Below are 22,500 nucleotides of genomic sequence, written 5' to 3' on the forward strand. Positions count from 1 at the left end.
GATGAGAATGTTTTGTCTATTATCAGCCACTGAGCACACAGAGGTGTTGCAAGAAAAAATCCATAAAGAGGTGCTTGAGGGGCAAATGACTGGTCTTTTTTATCATCCCCCATTGCATAATTTGCATGCTTCCCCAATAGGTGTTGTTCTGAAGGCAGATGGCTGTTGGTGCATGATCAAACATCTTTCTTACCCACCGTCAAATAGTATTAACCATCATATTGACCCAGTTCACACATCTGTTAAGTATACCTCTTTTGATACTGTAGTCCAAGCCATTAGTCTTCTGGGCAAGGGGGCATTCATAGCAAAAGTCGATATCAAAAGTGCATGTGTTCAGGTTAGTTCGGGTTCATCCAGATGATTTTGAACTCTTGGGCTTGCATATGAATGGCAGTTTTTATATTGATAAGTGTTTACCTTTAGGTTCCGCTAATTCATGCAAAATTTTTGAAATGTTATCATTTTTAGAATGGTTGGTCATAGAAAAATCAGGGATTGGAACGGTTCATCATTACTTGGATGATTTTATTTTTGTAGGCAGAGCGCATACCAGCCATTGTCATGTCCTTATGCATACATTTCAGTCTATGTGTTTCGAAATGGGAATTATAACCTTTGAACCAGGATAAATCTGTTCAACCCAGTACCTGTTTAATATTACTTGGTCTGGAGATTGATACTATCAAAATGTAAATTAGAATTGCCTGAGAAAAGGTTGACGAATTCATGAATCTACTACTCTTCTGGGTCTCAAAAAATAAAATTAAGTTATCTAACCTTCAGGCAAATTAAATCTTTTTGGCAAAGCAATACCCTGTAGCAAGGCATTCAACCATAGATTTTACAACCCCACGATTGGTCCCACTAAGCCATCGCATCATATCAGAATCAATCACTCTATGCGTGAAGACATGAATAGGTTTTTGGGGCGATTTAATGCCGTGGTGTATTTCCCAGAGAGGAAGTGGGCCACCCAGAACACTTTACAACTGTTCACGGACAGCGCAGGTGGATCTAGTTTAGGTTGCAGGTGTTATTGTCGGGGTCAATGGACCAACCTTCAATGGCCACAAAATTGGGCCAAAACTTGCATCTTGAAAGACATCACATTTTTAGAACTTGTACCCATTGTGCAAGCCATATCAGTATGGGGCAGTAGGTTGCAAAACAAAAAGATAATATTTTATGTGGACAATATGGCCTTAGTACATATTTTTAACAGTCATCTAAGTCACATCGGGTCATGTCATTTGTTAGACCACTTATCCTTAAATCCTTACACTTCAATATTCAGTTTAAAGCCCCACATTATCCCTGGAAAAACCAATAAAATTGCTGATTCTATATCTCGCAAGCAGTGGGACTTGTTCAGGGACCTGGCACCTACAGCCGACCACAACCCTCAGTTAATCCCAGCTTCATTCCAGAGGCTGCTTTGTCAAATGAAATAGGCCGCCTTTTACACTCATCCTTGACAGCAAATACCAACCAAGCATATATGGTGGGTATTCAGGCATTTAACCATTTTCATTGCATTTAGGGACTATACCTAACATATGGTGACCACCGGATGCTTACATCAATACATTTATTGCACATTTATCCATACATGGATACAAGCAATCCAAAGCTAAAGCATACATCTCTGCCATTAGTTTTCATTGCAAACTTCACTGGAATGCGGATCCGACTAGGCATTTTATAGTGCAGAAATTGTTGCAGGGTATGAAGCGCACAAATTCATTATGATATTGGATGCACGTTTACCTATCACATTGGACATTTTAAAATTAATCATAAATAAACTACATGTTGTATGCTCTAGCATGAATGAGACCCTTCTTTTTAAAGCATCATTCTCACTAACCTTTAATGTCTTGCTTAGGATAGGGGAATTTGCTTTGTCAATGGGCAATTCATCGTCGGAAACCCACGGTTGGTGGCTCTACGATTACCTACCGTGGGTCACAAGGCCGATATTTACGCATAACTCATTAATAAAATGCATGATCTTACGTGACCTATCAAGGACCAATGGGAATCGCTGTAAATGTTCCCGGTAAACAAAGTGTCAGCTGTAATGGCAGTGCCCATGAAAGTGTGGGTGTTTTGTTGTGCCACTATCAAAGATATGTAGATGAAAACGCCAGATTTGGCACCCAAAACGGCTGATTATTTCAACTAATACTTCACTTTCACATGTGCCACCCCCCCCCCCCCTTCGGAAATCCTGGATCCGCCTCTGGTATGTTTATTATCATCACTACTTCATGGCACGTGAATAAAATCAGTCATGCATGATACAATTAAAAAATCAGATGCAAATTTGAATCAAGATATGGTGTTACAATTCCGTTCACATGTCATTTTGTAATTAGCGTAAATGAGACATCAATTGTGTTTACATGAGAGAGGTTTTTTTTAGATTGAAGGTCACAATTATTGGCTCAAATTGTGCCGACAACACAACTGAATCTACAAAGACTTGTTTCAATTTGCAGCAATCTGGTTAACGGTGACCATTTGAGTTGGCGTACTGCCGCTGTCACCATGGTACCGGGCACTCCCTTGGTGGCGGTTGCACTACCACAAGCGCTCCTGTTTCACAGGCGTGTGTGGCACGTGCAAGTGGCGTTTCAGCGCACCCTAACTCCAATGGAGGAGTGCACCCAATATTCTGCAGCTTCATGCCATGAACTTGAAAATTTGCAGTATTGATTGATGATTGAATTGCTGATTGAATTGTTGAAGACATTGAATTGTCGGGCTATTGATTGATTGATTATCTTAATCCTGGTATTATTAATTGATTGATTTATTGTATTTGCATTGGTGACGTTGTGCACTTGCATTTACCCAGTGCACAATTCGCCCACCTGGGGCCATCACATTTGATTGATTGATTGTTGAGGGGGCAGCTCTGTGGTAGTTCCCAACCATCACTGTGACCAAGAGTGCCAAAACAAATTAATACTGTTCATTATTGATAGTGGTTGTACATTGTTATTTTTGAACTGGAATCGGTGATAATATTTAATTTAGACATACATTATGTATTACTTTAATTTGGACACTTTATCATTTGATTACATTTAGCTTGGACATCCATCATTTTATTGTATCTATATATTTGACAATATTTAATTTAGACATAATATGTTGTACGGTGTGACCGTTGAGACGAGCGAAGCCCATTAACATCTTGCAACACGACTTTTATCCGCCTCTTCATTTAACGCAGGAAATATAACGCGCTTGGTGTAAACAGTTACAAATTGTGACGTCACATTAGCTGCAATGTTTTTTCTTCTTCTCTCAAACCAAGCAAAAACAAAATTTTTGAAGCTATGAGAAAGCTTGTCTGGAATTTAAAAACGTTTATGGTACATTCTAAACAATCTAATTATTTTAATTACGGGTTTGTCAATGAAGTATACCGCAGTGACGGCGACATTTTTGCAGAAGCATTATGGGTAATACTCATCTTTTTTCAACTGAAGAAGAGCAAATCACGTGACTCATATGTGTAATCATTGGAGCGAGCTCGTCGCGTCGCTTCGCGACGCGATCTTCGCTCGCTATAACCATTTGCTTACTTTAATTTGGACACTTCATCATTTGATTACATTTAGCTTGGACACCCATCATTTTATCACTTTATCATTGATTTTATTACATTTAACTTGGGCATTCTATCATTTGATTGCATTTAATTTGGATATCCAATCATTCAATTAAATCTAAATTGGACACCATATCATTTGATTACATCTATAAATTTGGACATTCCATCATCTGAATACATTTAACTATCCTGTCTTTTGTTTACAATTAATATGGACACTTTATCATTTGATTAAATCTAACTTGAACACTCCTTCGATTTTCTACATTTAATTTGGTCACTCCATTTAATTTAACTTTGACATGGATATTCTATCATTTGTATACATTTAAACAATACAGTTAAACAATACATATGTATATCTTGGAATTACTATGAAGCTCAATGGAAATTTTGATATTGCTATTTCATCTCTTGCTGACAAAGCGTAATTGGCCTCAGAATAATCCATGCAAACTTCTTGAAAAACTTTTTTATTGTTCCCATTTTACTATATAGAAGTGGAATTTGGGGACTTTAAAAAACTAAATTATAAAGAATCTGAATCTTATGAAAAAGTTCATTTGAAATTTATAAAAGAAATTCTAGGAGTTCATTGTAAAGTTTCTAGTGATACATGCCGAGCAGAGCTCTATCCTTTACCATTAAGAAATGTAATCTTACAGTCTTTTGTTAAATTCTTAGATCATATTCAAACTTAGGATGAATCTGTAGTTAATAAAATATATCAAACAATTAAAATATCAAATCCATGGGTAAAAAACCTTAATATAACTTTACATAGTTTAGGATTTTCTTTCATCATAAACAAAGATAGTGATGTAAAACCTTAGTTATATCATCCCAATTAAACAAAGAATTATTGATAAATTTTTGCAAATGCAAATATCTATAACTCTGACAAGTTAACGCTTTGCAGTAAAGAACTAAATTAAAGCCACAATTCATTGATTTGGCCCTGTCAATCCTTGAAAATAAAACTTTGTATTTATGAAACAAAACATAGGCCAGACTTTATTTAGAAATTATACTATTTCCATATCGAGTTTTGTGCAGGAAACAGCACGAGTGTAGTTATATGCATTGAAACCGGATGCGGTATGGCAGAAATATCTATATTTGATAGAAATTCTGAACTTTATTCAATGATTTTTTATGGGTGCCACTCTTGAACCACAATATTTTATATACGGTTAAATCATTATCATAAAAATATTTTGTATTAGTTTTGTGTTGGTTCACGTGCGGCGACATATTCTATTAGATGATGAGCAAATTAATTGTTAATGAACATGAATAGATTATAAAGAATATTAAACATGAATAAATAGATAATAAAGATGTTTAAGTAGAATTTAAATGTATAAATAAACAACAAGAATAATTCAAAGGCATGGGGATATAAACTTTAAAATGAGTACATGAATAAAAGCTGACAATTTCTTTTATTGTTATGATTATGATTATTATTTTTTATTGTATTTTGATATAAATGACATCTGGCGTTAATGGCTTAATGCTGCTGGCTCTTTGTGTCTAGCATCTTTTTTCATTGATAGATGGCACGTGACATCAGTATTTTTATACTGAAAGGTAGAAGTCTATAGGAAAAATAATTGGTTTATACATTTCTCAATTTGACATAAACAAGAGGTACTGTGAGCAATGCTCACTAAGAATACTCCCCGCTTACCCCAATCTCCCAAATTGTGTTGTTAATAGGTGTAAATTACCTCTTTCCTGAGTGTAAAAATATGGTATGCCTTTGTAGAAGAAAATGGAAGATATAGTCCGAACAGAAATCCATGGCATAAACCTATAATTTTGACCTTGAGATCAAAGGTTAAGGTCATAAAGAGGTCATGAATGTACATGACAAATAGTCTCATGGTGATACACCCATGTCTTATGGTATGACTATGTCAAAACCCTATAATCAATTTTGACCTTGAGGTCAAAGTTCAAGGTCATATAGAGGTCATCAAGGTACTCGACACATCGTCTCATGGTGATACACTCATGTGTCAAATATGGTATGCCTATGTCAAAGAACAAAAAAGTCATGGCCCTGACACAAATCCATTGTAAAAACCTTTAATTTTGACCTTGAGGTCAAGGTCATATGGAGGTCATGAAGGTACATGACACATCGTCTCATGGTGATACACTCATGTGTCAAATATGGTATGCCTATGTCAAAGAACAAAGAAGTTATGGCCCGGACACAAATCCATTGTAAAAAACCTTTAATTTTGACCTTGAGGTCAAGGGTCAAGGTCATGTAGAGGTCATGAAGGTACTCTACTAATCGTCTCATGGTGATCCACCTGTGTGCCAAATATGGTATGCCTAAGTCAAAGAACAAAGAAGTTATGGCCCGGACACGAATCTCAGCAGACAGACAGACGGTAAGACGGACGGATGCACGGACAGACAGACAGACAGAGTGATTCCTATATACCCCCCAGAACTTCGTTCGGGGGGTATAATAAATTGGGGATAGACGGGCATAATTATGTTTTTATCATAATCATTATATACCGAGATTCGATCTCTTCATGAAAAATAAATTGATATCAACATCAGTCTTGAAGTTCACAAAAAAATTTTCGAGACACTATCCATATTGGATAAGTGTAGCCTAATGTCATTATGAATTTATTTCTAGCCAGTAATTAACGGCATAAATCAATTTAACAGTCATTTCAAACACAGAAACTGTAACGTTTGAATGACATACACAAATCGGACTTAAATGCAGAAAAGCTCTTATCATAGATTTTAAAAATCTAATTAATTTATTTTGCAAGAAAGTGCCAAAGCATTTTTCTACAATTCGGTAGTTTCAGCGAGTTTGGCAAGAGTTTTAGTGAACATAGAGCGCTCGTGTATCTACATTCTGCTTTATTAATTCATTATGCGCACCTTTCCTCAGTATTGATGTTTTCTCTTAAAGACCCAATTTTAAGTTGACACCCCCAAATTGTAAGCTGCCTGCCAATCAAACATTTAACAATAGATCTCAGGTGGAGTGACATCTGTAGACACTGTGGTCTGGGGCTACCCCAGAGAGGTGTTTTGATAACAATAACAGCCAGTATCTACAGGCATTCTTTAGATCTTGAGGAAGTCCAGTATACCTGAGTTTTGATAGCAATGACCTGTCCACATCTGCTATTTTCTTGTAATTCAATTCTTTTTAAAAAGGCCCCTGAACAATGCAATTTCAATATAATTGTAATTTTCCCCCTCTATATACCTGTACATGTATTATAAATTACACAATCAGAAATCAAACAATAATTTGCACAATAAGTTTTAAAACTTGTAACCTATTGAAATAATTTATGTCATCAATTTATGATACCTCCATATTTATAACAGAAATTATTCATTGAGTCAATGACAGAGAGAGAGAGAAAGAGGGGTGGGTGTAGAATGTGTGTCAGCTACCCTTAGGAATACAACCATTATTCAAACACTATGACCACAGAAACTCTGCAGAGGTCCCTGAGACAGGTCCTGTGTATATCAAAACTATTAAAAAAAAAACATGCAGGTAGATTTCTGCCATGTTCTGCCTCTGTGTATTTCTTTGAGTGCCACGGGATATAGCAATTAACACCTTGGTAGACCCTGGCCACTCCAGGTAAATAACATCTGTTTAGATTAGGCTCCGCCTACATTTTCACTGACCCTATGGTCATGAGATGGGTCTTTAATTGACAGATATATATGTTCTAGCACTTGTAAGTCTAACATCTTTTGAAGCTCACTCGATAATTTTCAAATATTTTTATTAGGGATGATAACGAGTACTCAACTATCACTCGGTCATACCGATCGACTAAATTTTTCATAGTCGAGTACTTGTTAAAAATAGCTTTTTTAAATCCTTACAGCTATATCTCCTGAGAAGGGGGAGAATGTTCACCACTCTGACTTAAAGCTTTACCTCTCCGAAAAATCCACTTATGTGGAAGGAAAGGAAAGGAAGGAAAACCGCTTTCCTCTCCTGGCATTGAGTTGGCCAATGAGTTTTTTGTCCGTGCCTAAAGAGAGAATTTTTTCATCGACTGGACAATTGGAGACAAACTTAGAAATAGCCCCTCGTCAAATATTGTCGAACAAATCAGTTTTTGTTTTGAACAAGAATATATTGTACATTGTGCATACGTTTACATGATTTACATGGTTCTTTTTATGACTAAGTACACATGCATTTTGATTGTTGCTTGTACAGCATTTCATTATCGAAATAAAGATTATTGTGATGGATTAATTATGGATCTAGTGTAAGAGTATAACGCGCATCCTCAAAGTTGAGTTGATTTCCTTGGATGGCGCACCCCCAAGATTTTCTAAGAGAAAAAGCATACCCTAGTGTGTTTATTTCACATAAAAAGATAATTAATATGATGTCTTTAATTCAATGAAACAAATTTATAATTGGCTATCTATAGATAAACAATCGTTATGGACAGCCTTTCATCCCGTGCCGTGTACTTGGCTATCCAGGTGCGCCGAGGTGTGACTCATGACTTAGGTACACTTATACTGTGTCCCGTTTTTTTAAATCGAGTACTCGACTATCGCTCAACTAAAGCGTCCGAGTATTTGACTAAGCTATCCAAGTTAAATTGACATTCCTAATTTTTATGTTCTGATGAACTTTCAACTAGACTAAATGTCCAATTGAAGCCTAAACCGGCATGCATATAAACAGTGTGATTAAAAATTAGAATTCGATAAAATAACAGGTTAGCAATAATATTCTTTTTTTTAAAAAACACAATATTCTAATTATCTAATTTTATGTTATTTGTATACATGTTCTCAATAAAAAATATGAATTGAATTGCATTAATTCTTTTCAATCTTAGGAAAGCATTATAGCCCACTCCCCCGTAAATCCACTAATGATTACAACACACTTGTGGAATCTTTGTGAGAATGACAGGAAATGAACTGAATATATGAACGATACAACATTGTCATCCTCATTGAATTTCACAATCTTACATGCAGAACAAAATGCTTTTTTCCATACAATGTCATATTTATCATGAAAATGAATATTCATTGTTTCTGAAAATACACGAAATTTGATGAAGAACTTAATAATACCAAGCGATACAGTTTTTCCTCTGTTACGCTATTAGAGTGAACATTGATTTATTTAACTTTAAAACTACCTAAGCAATATACAACGACGTCAAAATGACGTTACAACGTAATTGCATTTATTTCATTGCTATATACAGAAGCCCGTAGAAAGAAAGCATGTAGAGGAAATTGGATAAAATTAATTGTTTTAGAAAGCAGATGTTGCAGCCTTTTGACCCCCAAAAGATTATAAAATTTGGAAACGGGGCCATTTTTTTCATGATTTCTGGCTCTAGTCCTCACACAATATGAATTAACGACCCAAATATGTTGATAAATTAACAAAAAGATTTGATAGGTCAATGATCTGCAAAATTAGAATAAGTGCTCATAAGCCTGCTATAGAAAAAGGAAGATATAATCAAACATCTCAAAATGCAATCGTTTTTGTAATGCCTGCAAAACCAAATTCATTGAAGATGAAGAATATTTTTTATAACATTGTACAGCATATACAGAGATATGAGCTAAATTGTTGAAAGAACTGAAATCTCATATTAAAACTAGTTCTAAATGTAACGGGAACCGTTATATATGTTCCCCAAACCTCTCCCAATTGTAAAGTGGTGTCATTGTAAACATAGAGCAAAAAAAAAATCATTTTATTTTAGCCTTTAATTAGTACATTTAACATGGTCATTTCAGTACCAAGAAATGAAAGAAAGCAATGCACGTGCATACATGCGAGTATGATTCCGCACTCTTGTTGATGTCATTCAGCAGGCATTTGTATCATATATCCACAGTATGAATATCATAATGTTTGCGTCAAATATAAGAAAGTTAAAGTGATTTCAAAATCGTCCAATCAGAAATCAGCAGTGCTGAGCAGTAATTTTAGCCAAAGCAATTTGTAAGAAGTACCAAGACACACTTAAAACCTCAAGATCAAATGAATTCGATGAAAAACAAAAATGTTATCATCCTTTAAAAAATGAACATTTGAAAGACGATGCACAAGCATGTGCGTTGGCATTTTTTGTTACACCAATATCTAGATACACATATTAACTACCTATGCTGTGAATATCAACTCATTCCCTTCATTCATAAGAGAGTTACAGACGTTTTAGTATTATCCAATCAAAAAGAAGCGCATATGCATGGTAATTTTTACCATGCAAATCAATTAATACCTACCTAAGATATGAATATCAAACAATTTCAATGAACAATAGAAAAGTTAGATGTTAGATTACAAAGTCAGTGTACAAAAAATGTGATGCATGTGCATGCACATGTGTGCAGACAAAATGACTATCATTTTGCATATCTACAAATGTTATACTATCATCCTATTAAGGTTTCATATCGATCCCTTGTGTATTCTGATTTCAAATATTTTGTACCAAAATTGCACATGCAGACAAAATGACTATCGTTCTGCACATCTACAAATGCTATACTATAATCTTAGAAAGTTTCATATCGATCCCTCGTGTAGTTTCTGAGAACACTCTCACACAAACAAGAGGCCCATGGGCCACATCGCTCACCTGAGTCCCCTTGGCCCATATCTGAAGACTTCCCATATATATTTGCATGTAAAACCTTGGTCCCTATCATGGCCCAAACTACCCTTTGCAAACTTGAATCTACACTATGTCAGAAACCTTTCATGTAAATGTCAACCTCTTTGGCCCAATGGTTCTTGAGAAGAAGATTTTTAAAGATTTTTCCTATATTTGTATGTAAAACTTTGACCCCCCCCCCCCCTCACACTTGAACAAACTTGAATCTGCACTATGTCAGAAAGTTTTCATGTAAAAATCAGCTTTTCTGGCTCAGTGATTCTTGAGAAGAAGATTTTTAAAGATTTTTCCTATATATTTGTGTGTAAAACTTTGATCCCCTATTGTGGCCCCATCCAACCCCAGGGGCCCATGATTTGAACAAACTTGAATCTGCATTATGTCAGGAAGCTTTCATGTAAATCTCAGCTTTTCTGGCTTAGTGGTTCTTGAGAAGAAGATTTTTAAAGTTTTTCCCTATATATTTGTGTGAAAAACTTTGATCCCCCCTTGGGGCCCCATCTTATCCCTGGGGCCCATGATTTGAACAAACTTGAATCTGCACTATGTCAGAAAGTTTTCATGTAAAAATCAGCTTTTCTGGCTCAGTGGTTCTTGAGAAGAAGATTTTTCAAGATTTTTCCTATATATTTGTATGTAAAACTTTGATCCCCTATTGTGGCCCCATCCAACCCCCGGGGCCCATGATTTGAACAAACTTGAATCTGCATTATGTCAGGAAGCTTTCATGTAAATCTCAGCTTTTCTGGCTTAGTGGTTCTTGAGAAGAAGATTTTTAAAGTTTTCCCTATATATTTGTGTGTAAAACTTTGATCCCCCCTTGGGGCCCCATCTTATCCCCGGGGCCCATGATTTGAACATACTTGAATCTGCACTATGTCAGAAAGTTTTCATGTAAAAATCAGCTTTCTGGCTCAGTGGTTCTTGAGAAGAAGATTTTTCCTATATATTTGTATGTAAAACTTTGATCCCCTATTGTGGCCCCATCCAACCCCCGGGGCCCATGATTTGAACAAACTTGAATCTGCATTATGTCAGGAAGCTTTCATGTAAATCTCAGCTTTTCTGGCTTAGTGGTTCTTGAGAAGAAGATTTTTAAAGTTTTTCCCTATATATTTGTATGTAAAACTTTGATCCCCCCTTTTGGCCCCATCCTACCACCGGGGACCATGATTTGAACAAACTTGAATATGCAATATGTCAGGAAGCTTTCAGGTAAATTTCAGCTCTTCTGGCCCAGTGGTTCTTGAGAAGAAGATTTTTACATGACCCCACCCTATTTTTGCATTTTTGTGATTATCTCCCCTTTGAAAGGGACATGACCCTTCATTTGAACAAACTTGAAAGCCCTTCACCCAAGGATGCTTTTGGCCATGTTTGGTTGAAATTGGCCAAGTGGTTCTGGAGAAGAAGTCGAAAATGTGAAAAGTTTAACAGACAGACGGACAGACGACGGACAAAAAGCGATCAGAAAAGCTCACTTGAGCTTTCAGCTGAGGTGAGCTAAAAACAGGGGGGGGGGGGGGGGTACTACAGCCCGGAAGTGAATTTTGAAAAGCGAAATCGACGAAACTCTAAATACTGATACTGTCATTAACAGACATGAAAATCAAATCAAACACTTGAAATATAAGTTAGATTCATGGGGACACAAAAGACAAAAATCATAATATTATTTATCTTCAAACCGGAAGTTGCCGTTCCAATGTCCGACGGGGTCAACATTTTTTTGACACTTTGAAAGTGACATAATAAACTGGTATAGGTTTCAATTTAAAAGAAAAAAGTTTGAAATTTGTGATTATTTAAAGAGACACTACAGCTCATTTTCCACATTTTAATGAAGTGTTTTTTAAACCATATATTGATAAAATGATAAAATTGACATCGATACTGACAATTTTGAACAATTGGGATGCATCAATTTACTCTCAACTGCGCTTTGAAGATCGTTCGGAATTCAAAGATTTCTTCATGCTGACTCGGACTTTTGAATGCTTATTTACATCACGTGGTTTTGAATGACAGCAAAGGTGTTGTGTAGGAAATTATCTAAATTCCCCTTCAAGGGGGTCCACACTCACCTTTCAAGTACATAAGATTATTCCCTGCTCCTTATAATAACTAATTATAAATCATTATTTCAACAGAAACCCTTCCATGTTCCCATTGACTGATGTTTTTACAACTAACACGTGTCGTGTTCAGATAAAAATAGCACTTACCTTCAAACGTAGTGTCTTCGCAGCTAGTCTCAATGGTAGATTTAGGAAGCCAGTATCCCCCCTCCCTTTTTACGCCACAGATTGTGAATGAAAATCCAAATTTTGCACCCGAATGGCCGATTACTTTGGCTAATCTTTTGACTTTCACACCCCTCTTCGGAAATCCTAGATCCACCACTGAGTTACATGCATTTCTCCGAGCTCTCTGTTTTCCAACGGTCATACTGATCCCAAGGTAAATTTTATTTCACGCATGAGTTTTATCTCATTCTATTTTTACCTCTTTTCTCACAGAATCTGTCAAAATTCTAGATCTATCAACTACACTTTCTCTCACTGGACGACATGCTGCACTGTTTACTGTCTATGCGCATGCGTCTGAAGACTAAAAGGAGGAGACTCGATATTTTTTGTATAGGCCATCAAAAAGTATTAATTTTTATGTTAAAACGATAATTTTTAACTTTAGATAAGTGTTATTTTCGTAAAGTTCATACTTTCAACAATGCAACAAAAATTGAGAAAGCGCTGGGAAAATTGTTATTTCATGATTTTTGCGCAAAATGAGCTGTAGTGTCTCTTTAAATCACTTCCGGTGGCAACAAACGACTTTATGTAGATGTACTATACAATTGAGAGATCTCTATACATCCTGAAAATTTCATTTGATTATCTTTAGTCGTTTTTGAGATTACCCCCAAACAAAATGATTATTCAAACAAAAGTACCGCAAACGTGAAATGCTTACATAGGGTGTTTTTCTTGTGCTATAATTTGTATAACTTTGCTTCAGGTAGTATCAGCCATCATGAGGCTGTGACAAACTTTCATATGAACAAAGGGTCTTAGCTTAAAAATCTAGATTTCCTCAAAATGGACCAAGTTCAACAACCTGTAATTTTTTCAAAAATGGAAGAAAATCAAAATCCTTCCTCAGATGCACATCTTCAATACCCATACAAACACTCCACAAAATAAGATGGTCCTCACTTGAAAACTGGGAGGAGTAGGGCAGACAAATTATGTACCCTCCATAGAATATTAATTTCCAAATAGACTAAGTTCAACAACCTGTAATTTTCTAAAAAATTGTAGAAAATCAAAATCCATCCAACATGCACATCTTCAATACCCATACAAACACTCCACAAAATAAGAAGGCTCTCACTTGAAAACTGTGGGAGGAGTAGTGTGAACAAATTATGTACCCTCCATATAATAATTATTTCCAAATAAAAGGGCAAAACTCCTGGAAAAAAAGGTCAAAATGGATCAAAATTGCAGTATGATCTAGAGTGACCCACAAAGAAGCTACACAGCAAGTTTCAGCATGATATGTGAAAGGGAAATAAAATTATAAAGAGAAAACACCGAACGGACGGACGGACGGACGGACGGACGTACAGACATCGCTGTACCATAATACGTCCCGTATAAAGACAGGCGTATAAAGACAGAAAATGGACTTATCTCACGAAAGGAAGTGAACTTTGAAAAAATGAAAAGAGGAATCTAAGGGTATTACAATTCTCTATCATCTCTGAAAATGGCAAGAAAATCCATCCAGCCATCTCTGAGGTATCATGTAGACAAAATGTTAATGTTGTAAATTTTTCATCCATTTCCTGTTTAGACCAGAAGTGACGGACAAACATACAGACAGCATGTGTAGAATGGATTATTGCTAATCTATAATCCCTGCAAGTTTCAAGTGTCTATCTTCACTCATTCTTGAGAAAATGGGGAAACAATATCTAAATTTGTCCACGCCATATCTCACGACCGGAAGTGAAATTTACAAAACTGTATCACATTACTCTAGACATTTAACTTGCCTAAAACATATGTAATATTCAAGTCAACACCTTGTTTCTTAAGTGAGATTTATGGCACTGAAAAATGAGCAAATGAAGTATTTTTTATATAACCGGAAGTCGGAGTTTCAACTTCCAGTGGAGTCAACATTTTTGAAGACTTCGAAAGAGACCTAATAAACTGGTATATGTTTCAATTTAAAAGAAAAAGTTTGAAATTTTCGATTCTTTTAATCATTTCCTGTGATGACCGGAAGTGATGGTGACAAACAAGATTTCTTGCATGCACTATAGAATTGAAAGATCTATTATCCCAGAAAGTTTCACTTGATTAACTTGATTAACACTATGTTAGGAAGATAGTCGTTTCCGAAATTAACCCCGGACAAAATAATTTTTTAAACAAGAGGCCCATGGGCCACATCGCTCACCCGAGTCACCTTGGTCAATATCAGAAGACTTTCCATATATATTTGCACGTAAAAACGTAGTCCCTATTATGGCCCCAAACCTACCCCTGGAGGCCATGGTTTTTGCAAACTTGAATCTACACTGTCAGAAAGCTTTCATGTAAATGTGAACTTCTTTTGCCCAATGGTTCTTGAGAAGAAAATTTTTAAAGATTTTTCCTATATATTTGTATGTAAAACTTTGAACCCCCCCCCCCCCCCTTGTGGCCCCATCCTACCCCCAGGGGCCATGATTTGAACAAACTTGAATCTGCACTATGTCATGTAAATATCAGCTTTTCTGGCTCAGTGGTTCTTGAGTAGAAGATTTTTAAAGATTTTCCCAATATAGTTGTATGTAAAACTTTGATTCCCTATTGTGGCCCCATCCTACCCCAGGGGCCATGATTTGAACAAACTTAACTCCGCACTATGTTAGGAAGATTTCATGTAAATATCAGCTTTTCTGGCTCAGTGGTTCTTGGGAAGATGATTTTTAAAGATTGTCCCTATATATTTGTATGTAAAACTTTGATCCCCTATTGTGGCCCCATCCAACCCCCGGGGGCCAGGATTTTAACAAATTTGAATCTGCATTATGTCAGAAAGCTTTCATGTAAATATCAGCTTTTCTGGCTTAGTGGTTCTTGAGAGGAAGATTTTTATAGATTTTCCCTATATATTTGTATGTAAAACTTTGATCCCCCCTTGTGGGCCCCATCCGACCCCCGGGGGCCATGATTTTAACAAACTTGAATCTGCATTATGTCAGAAAGCTTTCATGTAAATATCAGCTGGTTCTGGCTCAGTGGTTCTTGAGAAGATGATTTTTAAAGATTTTTCCTAGATATTTGTATGTAAAACTTTGATCCCCTATTGTGGCCCCATCTGATCCTTCCGGGGTCATGATTTTAACAAACCTGAATCTGCACTATATCAGGAAGCTTTCATATAAATCTCAGCTTTTCTGGCTCAGTGGTTCTTGAGAAAAAGATTTTTAAAAGATTGTTTCTATATATTTGTATGTAAAACTTTGATCCCTTATTATGGCCCCATCCGACCCCCGGGGGCCAGGATTTTAACAATTTAGAATCTGCACTATATAAGGAAGCTTTTATGTAAATCTCTGCTTATCTGGCTCAATGGTTCTTGAGAAGAAGATTTTTAAAGATTTTTCCTATATATTTGTATGTAAAACTTTGATCCCCTATTGTGGCCCCATCCAACCCCAGGGGCCCATGATTTGAAAAACTTGAATCTGCATTATGTCAGGAAGCTTTCATGTAAATCTCAGCTTTTCTGGCTCATTGGTTCTTGAGAAGAAATTTTTTAAAGTTTTATCCTATGTACAGGTGACTCTCGATAACTCAAAGTTCAAGGGACCTTGATAAAACTTTGAGAAATCAAGAGTTCGAAATTCGGAAATTGAAGGTCCGCCGGTATGGTTAAGATTTTACAGTAACCGGAAATGTATACCAACAAGATCATATGATATCGTTTTGACATGTTTTCCTTCATATTCGTCAGGTACTTTGATATCAAAATAAAAAAACTTATTTTGCATTAATAAAAACATTTCAAAGTTTATGTATTTATTTGTTCTTTAATCATGCTTAGACAGGCATACAAAACCAAGTTCCGATGACACTTTACTATCTCAAACTAAACAGAACACAATGTTATGTCGATTCACCCAAAACAAAAATTCTAACAAATGAGTAAAACAATGTTTTAGAGTAACTTTACACAAAGAACAAACTAGAGAAATATAACAGTCTGACGTAGATCTCTAAATTGTGTATAAAAGTTACTCTTGTTGTCATGTCAAAACATATTATAGATTTTATTCATAATCGGATTATATATAATTTTAATCATCACAACTCAAAACCCCAGTGCAAGGTGTAAACTGACCAATTAGCCATGCAATTATATACTCAAGTGTGTCACCTCCACAAAGAAGCACCAGTGATGTTTCAACTATGTAAACACCTAATTACCCCTCTGACATTTAACAAAATCCAGGTAAGGCCCAAGCGGAAATTATTAAACGCTTGGGTAACGGTGGGTATACGCTACCACCACTTCGAGAGATCAAGAGTGAAAAACAATGAAATGTGTTTTACGGGACCCAACTTCATTTCGAGAGATTGAACGTTCAAGAGATCGATAGTAAATTTGCTTTGTTGTATAGAGAGAAAAAATCGGGACCATGATTTCACTTCTCGAGACCGAGAACTTCGAGAGATTGAAGTTCGAGCCATCGAGAGACACCTGTATTTCTATGTAAAACTTTGATCCCTTATTGTGGCCCCATCCAACCCCCGGGGGCCATGATTTGAACAAACTTGAATCTGCATGATTATGTCAGGAAGCTTTCATGTAAATCTCAGCTTTTCTGGCTCAGTGGTTCTTGAGAAGAAGATTTTTAAATGACCCCCATCTGAAATGAAAGGCCTTAATTAATAATAAGAAGAAACAGTAAAAACAATATGTTCCCAAATTTTGGTTGGGGAACATGATAAACAGTACAATCACTATAAGGTCTTCCATTGGAAATGGAAGACCTAAATAATAAACAGTACAATCACTATAAGGTCTTCCATTGGAAATGGAAGACCTTGATAATAAGAACTAGAAACTCGTTACTAGTAATGAGTAGGTCTTCCGGTACACAGCTTTCTGTTGGTACGAGAATCATTCAAATATATCAGAGAATGTGCCTTGACAAAAAATGGAGAGCACATGATCAAAATTTTTACTCATTTCTTGTAACTTCCGGAAATGTACGTGGTATACGCAGGGTACATACATGTAGGCATGAAAATAAAACAAAATCTGAGTATCTGCACAAAGTAAAACTGCATGGACTTTACAAAGATTCTGTACAGCTACTATCACTGGATAAACAGTCATCATTGGTATCGCTTGACATGTTGAAACATGCATAAAACATTTTCTGGCATTATCTGAGGGTTAAGTAGCATATGCTGCTATGTCGCTGAATACCTACATATGTATATACAAAAAGTAAAGAGGCTACATGGGCACACCTTCCTAATAGGCGAGCATCCGACTTACACTGACAATACCAGTACTTCACGGGATAAGCTTCGTCCTCAGCATCAAACTGCACCCATAGAAAATACAATTTTGATGACACATGTCTAGACTGTATTTCACCGTAAATTATGTTTGGCATTCCAACAAAAATGCTATACCCCCTTCATCTTCTAAATGTTCACTAGCATAAGAAGATGCGTGTTTTATTTCATATAGACTCAACTGCCCACCAAATTTTTGTAATCAATCTGAACGTATTTCCTTCAAGTATCGTATGCTGTTTCTGCCCCTTTCCAAGAAAATAGGGTGATTCTGAATGTAAAACACTCTGTTTAAGGAGGTATGCTACAACAGAGAAATTTGATGTAGATGAAAAGTGGAGGATATGTACAACAATGTTTTGAAGTTGAAAATTTTCAAATTTACTTAATTGTCAAAAAATACAGTTTTAGTAGAAGGTAATTTGAAAAAAAAATTAAAACTCCTGCTGGACTCGAACCCGCGACCTACAGTTAAGTAGTCGGTATGTTAACCTACTGAGCTATTCGGCTAGGTATTTAAATTGAAAAGGAAAAGTCAAATATTGCTGATATTGATTTTTTCATCCATGTTTTTAAAGGAAGTCAGCCATTATGATGATGTAGAGTACCTCCTTAAGTACATGATGTTGAAGGCGTATTTATGTACCTAAAACAGCGGACAAATATCCAAATCATGTGATATTGTCTTTTGTATAGAGCGAGCTACTCCAGGTAGGTCATCAAGTTCAAACAGGTTTCCATTGTATGGAAAGGTTTCTGGTAAAAATTTGGCTAATTTTTTTTCAAAATATCGACGATATAGGCTACGTTTATCACCATTTGAAATTTAAAAGTTTTTATTAATAATATTCAACCAAAGCCTAAATGATTTAACTGTATCTAATATGGTCAGTATATTTCCAGATCTGTAAAAGTATGGGCGGGGCCAAATCCCTATGGGAATTTCAGCTAATGAGGAAACTCCAAGCTTAAGCTCAGAGTTATATATCGTTTGTGGTGAATTTATGTTCCATGTAACATTTAAATCATAAAAATGCAAATGTTAATGAGTTGAATCATGTAAATTTTAACATGAAACAAGAAAATTTATTTCAAAAATATTTGGGGGGCCATTTCAATAGCCATTTTAATTCATCCTTTTAACATCAGAAAAGTTTTAGGATCAAAGGAGCTAAAACTATCTTATGTAGCCAAATAAAACACAAATATGTACATGCAAAAATCTGAGCCTGTATGTGTGTAGCCTTGAGCATTACCTTTGTCGAAGTCTGAGATACACAGGGGCCTAAGTGCAAGTCTCTCCCCAGGGTCTGTAGGATTGATTTCCGGCTTGTAAATTGCACATTTCTGATCTTCAAACTCCAGATCATGAAGGAGTTCTGGGTCAAATAGATAAATATCTTCAACACCATTCTGAAAACACAATGAAATAGAAATACAAGAGGCCCACAGGCCTTATCGGTCACCTGAGTACTAGTGAAAAATTATCACTACTCCCAAGGGCTATGAAATCTAGAAAAAAATTCCTGTTCTGAATATCTAAGCTAAATTTAACATTCAGCAAAAGTATAAAAGATGTGTTCTTAAAACTTCAATGCCCTCAAAAGTGCATACACTGATGAAAGGCTTTAAATAATATAATAGGTGTATTAACATTAAAACATTTAATATGACTAATTTGGACCCATCCTATAGAGTCAAAACCCTGGGTTGTGAAATTCACCATTTTTGTACATCCTTTTCTGCTATCCCTAAGTATGCATTTAGATCATTTTTATCAGCAACTTACAGATAAATATTGTATAAAAGTTTGGCCCCACCCTGGGGTCAGAACCCCTACACCATATATCATCAAATTTACAATTTAGGTAAAGAACTACCTGCTCTTTCTAAATATCTATTTAGTTTCAATTTAGTATCAATAACACTAAAGAAGATGTTATCTAAGTGTTTTACACATAAACACTATATATACCAAGTTTGGCCCCGCCCTGGGGTCAGAACCCCAAAACCCCGGGGATCATGAAATTTACAATTTTGGTAGAGACTTCCCTGCTCTACATCACTATGCATTTAGTTTTTCTTACATGTGTGTGGTTCTTGAGAAGAAAATTTTTAAAAATTGGTCAATTTTGGGCAGATTTTGCCCCGTCCCTAAGGCCCCTGGGGTGCAGGAATCCTGAAATTTACAATTTAAGTCCCCCTTGTTCCAAAGATGTTTCATATAAATTTGAAAAGAATTGGAAAGATAGTTATCAAGAAGTTAAAAATGTATATTGTTCACACATTTAATAACTTACCATTTTGGCCCCACTCTGATACCAAAACCCCTACCCCTGGGATCATCAAATTTACAATTTTGGTAAAGAACTACCTGTTCTTTCTAAATATCTATTTAGTTTCAATTTAGTATCAATAGCACTAAAGATGTCATCTAAGTGTTTTACACATAAACACTATATACCAAGTTTGGCCCCGCCCTGGAGTCAGAACCCCTACCCCGGGGATCATGAAATTTACAATTTTGGTAGAGGCTTTCCTGATCTACATCACTATGCATTCAGTTTTTTTGGATTTTTTATACACGTGTGGTTGTAGAGAAGATTTTAGAAAATTGGTCAATTTTGGGCTGTTTCTGCACCACCCCTAGGGCCCCAGGGGTGCTGGAGTCCTGAAATTTACAGTTTATGTCCCCTTTGTCCCAAAAATGCTTCATGACAAATATGGAAAGAATTGGACCAGTAGTTATCAAGAAGTTAAAAATGTTGAATTGTTAACACACGATGACGGAGGACAACCAATTGCAATAGGTTACCCGAGTAAACTCAGGTGACCTAAAAACAAACAAAAATTCAATGTTGCTCATGTAAATTAATATACAATTCAACCAGTCTTGCAAATGATGAACGTGACAGATTCCATCTAAAATATCTATAACTGATTAAATAAGAAATGATATTAATCAAGATGGAAAGGTTTCAAATGCTATTACTTTGTTGTTCACTTAAAAAAATACGTTGGGGGGGGGGGGGGGGAGGAAGACACTCCATCCAATTATCACCCACCCCTCATCCCTTCCAAATAATAAAATCAAACAAATGATTGTATGGGTATCTACAATGTGTATACATTAAGGACAGAAACAGCGGTTGAAATTTTAGTTGAAACAAAGTGAAAAATCTGAGAATGAAAACAAGAGTTTGGTTCTTTTTTTCAATTTTGGGTCCATTAAGGCATTTAAAGGCATACAAGAACAAAGATACATTAAGTAAACTACAGAGAGGGGAAGAAATCTAAATGATACACATACATAAATTGTTCATTTGAAATATAATGTGAATGAAGTTGCAAAAAAGGTGAATGTTTGTCAGAGTGAAGTGAAGAGAATATAGTGGTAGAGAGCATGGAAAGTTTTGGAGAGAATGAGGAGATGGTTGAGAGTGAGAAAACGATGTTTGCGAGGAGAGAGTTACTGAGATTCTGCTTGAAACTGAAATAGAAATGCACTTGATTTAAAAAATAATACATTTAAAGTACTTTTTGTTTGGGCAACCTGAGACCCATTTGGGCAACCTAAGATTAGTACCTAGGTTGCCCGAATGGCGAGTCCAAATTCTGACAAGTGTCGAACCCTGTACATATATATATACATTTCAGCACCCAAATATAGAAAAATTAAAGTTAGTGAACATTTAGATGTGTGTGGCCACGGACAATTCAGTATTTCCGTTTCATAAACTTTATACAGAAAATACTATTTCCCGACAAGAAAAAGAAAGACACAATTATTAAGACTTTAAAGCTGGCTCTCAATAGCTTACTGTGAAATATGTTTATAAACAGTATACTGTTTTTATCTATGACGTCATAATATGCTTAATGTAAAAACTTTTTCCCTTCATTCGTTTATGACGTCGTTATGTACGTGAAATGTTAGGACGACTTTATAACGTCAGGCCATTTCAAAACTATTTTAAAATGTAACGCCTGAGGATTATAAAATGAAAGCGCTTGCATTATAATTTTAACTTTGTTTACTGTTTATTCTATTTCTTTTAATATATATATATATATATATATATATATATGCATGTAAAGATATATATTATTGTTACCAATGTAGATTATTGATACTTGTCGTTTTTTCGTGGTGTGTGTTATTTGTTTATGTAATATATGTCTCTTGATAAAGACGCAGGTTAATTGCGTCGAAAATTTGAGTTTTAAATCACCAACAGTGTTGTGGCCTTTTCAGTGCTATTATATATATATATATATATATATATATAAAGCACTAAATAATCACAACTAGGTACTGAAAATTTTCGCCCCAGCCCGGGGTCGAACCAGCGATGTACGGCACCCACCGCCTAGCAAGATTGTCAAACCAGTGCGTAAGTCCACTCGGCCACAACGACTTCCCTAAAAAGGAAGCTTTGTTATGCTCCTAAAGCGCTACTTATACACACTGATGCAATCCCACACAGTCGCTGTGTCATTCAGTGTTTAAGATATTTTATAAGGAGAGTGGATCTCTCGATGCAATTGTATAGAATATTTAATATAAAGCACAAACAAACAA

At 35.7% G+C, this 22,500-nt stretch overlaps 1 protein-coding gene across 1 annotated transcript in view; it reads right to left on the reverse strand.

The window, feature by feature from the left end:
• Positions 1 to 22,500, reverse strand: part of LOC125648868 (glucosamine 6-phosphate N-acetyltransferase-like) — a 73,212-nt gene that overhangs the window by 39,873 nt on the left and 10,839 nt on the right. Inside the window, exon 2 of the mRNA XM_048875899.2 lies at positions 19,175 to 19,331. Coding sequence (XP_048731856.1) covers positions 19,175 to 19,331 — 157 coding nt within the window. The remainder of the gene's footprint in view (positions 1 to 19,174; positions 19,332 to 22,500) is intronic.

This window comes from Ostrea edulis, chromosome 5 (genome assembly GCF_947568905.1).
Source record: "Ostrea edulis chromosome 5, xbOstEdul1.1, whole genome shotgun sequence".
NCBI classification, from domain to species: Eukaryota; Metazoa; Mollusca; class Bivalvia; order Ostreida; family Ostreidae; genus Ostrea; species Ostrea edulis.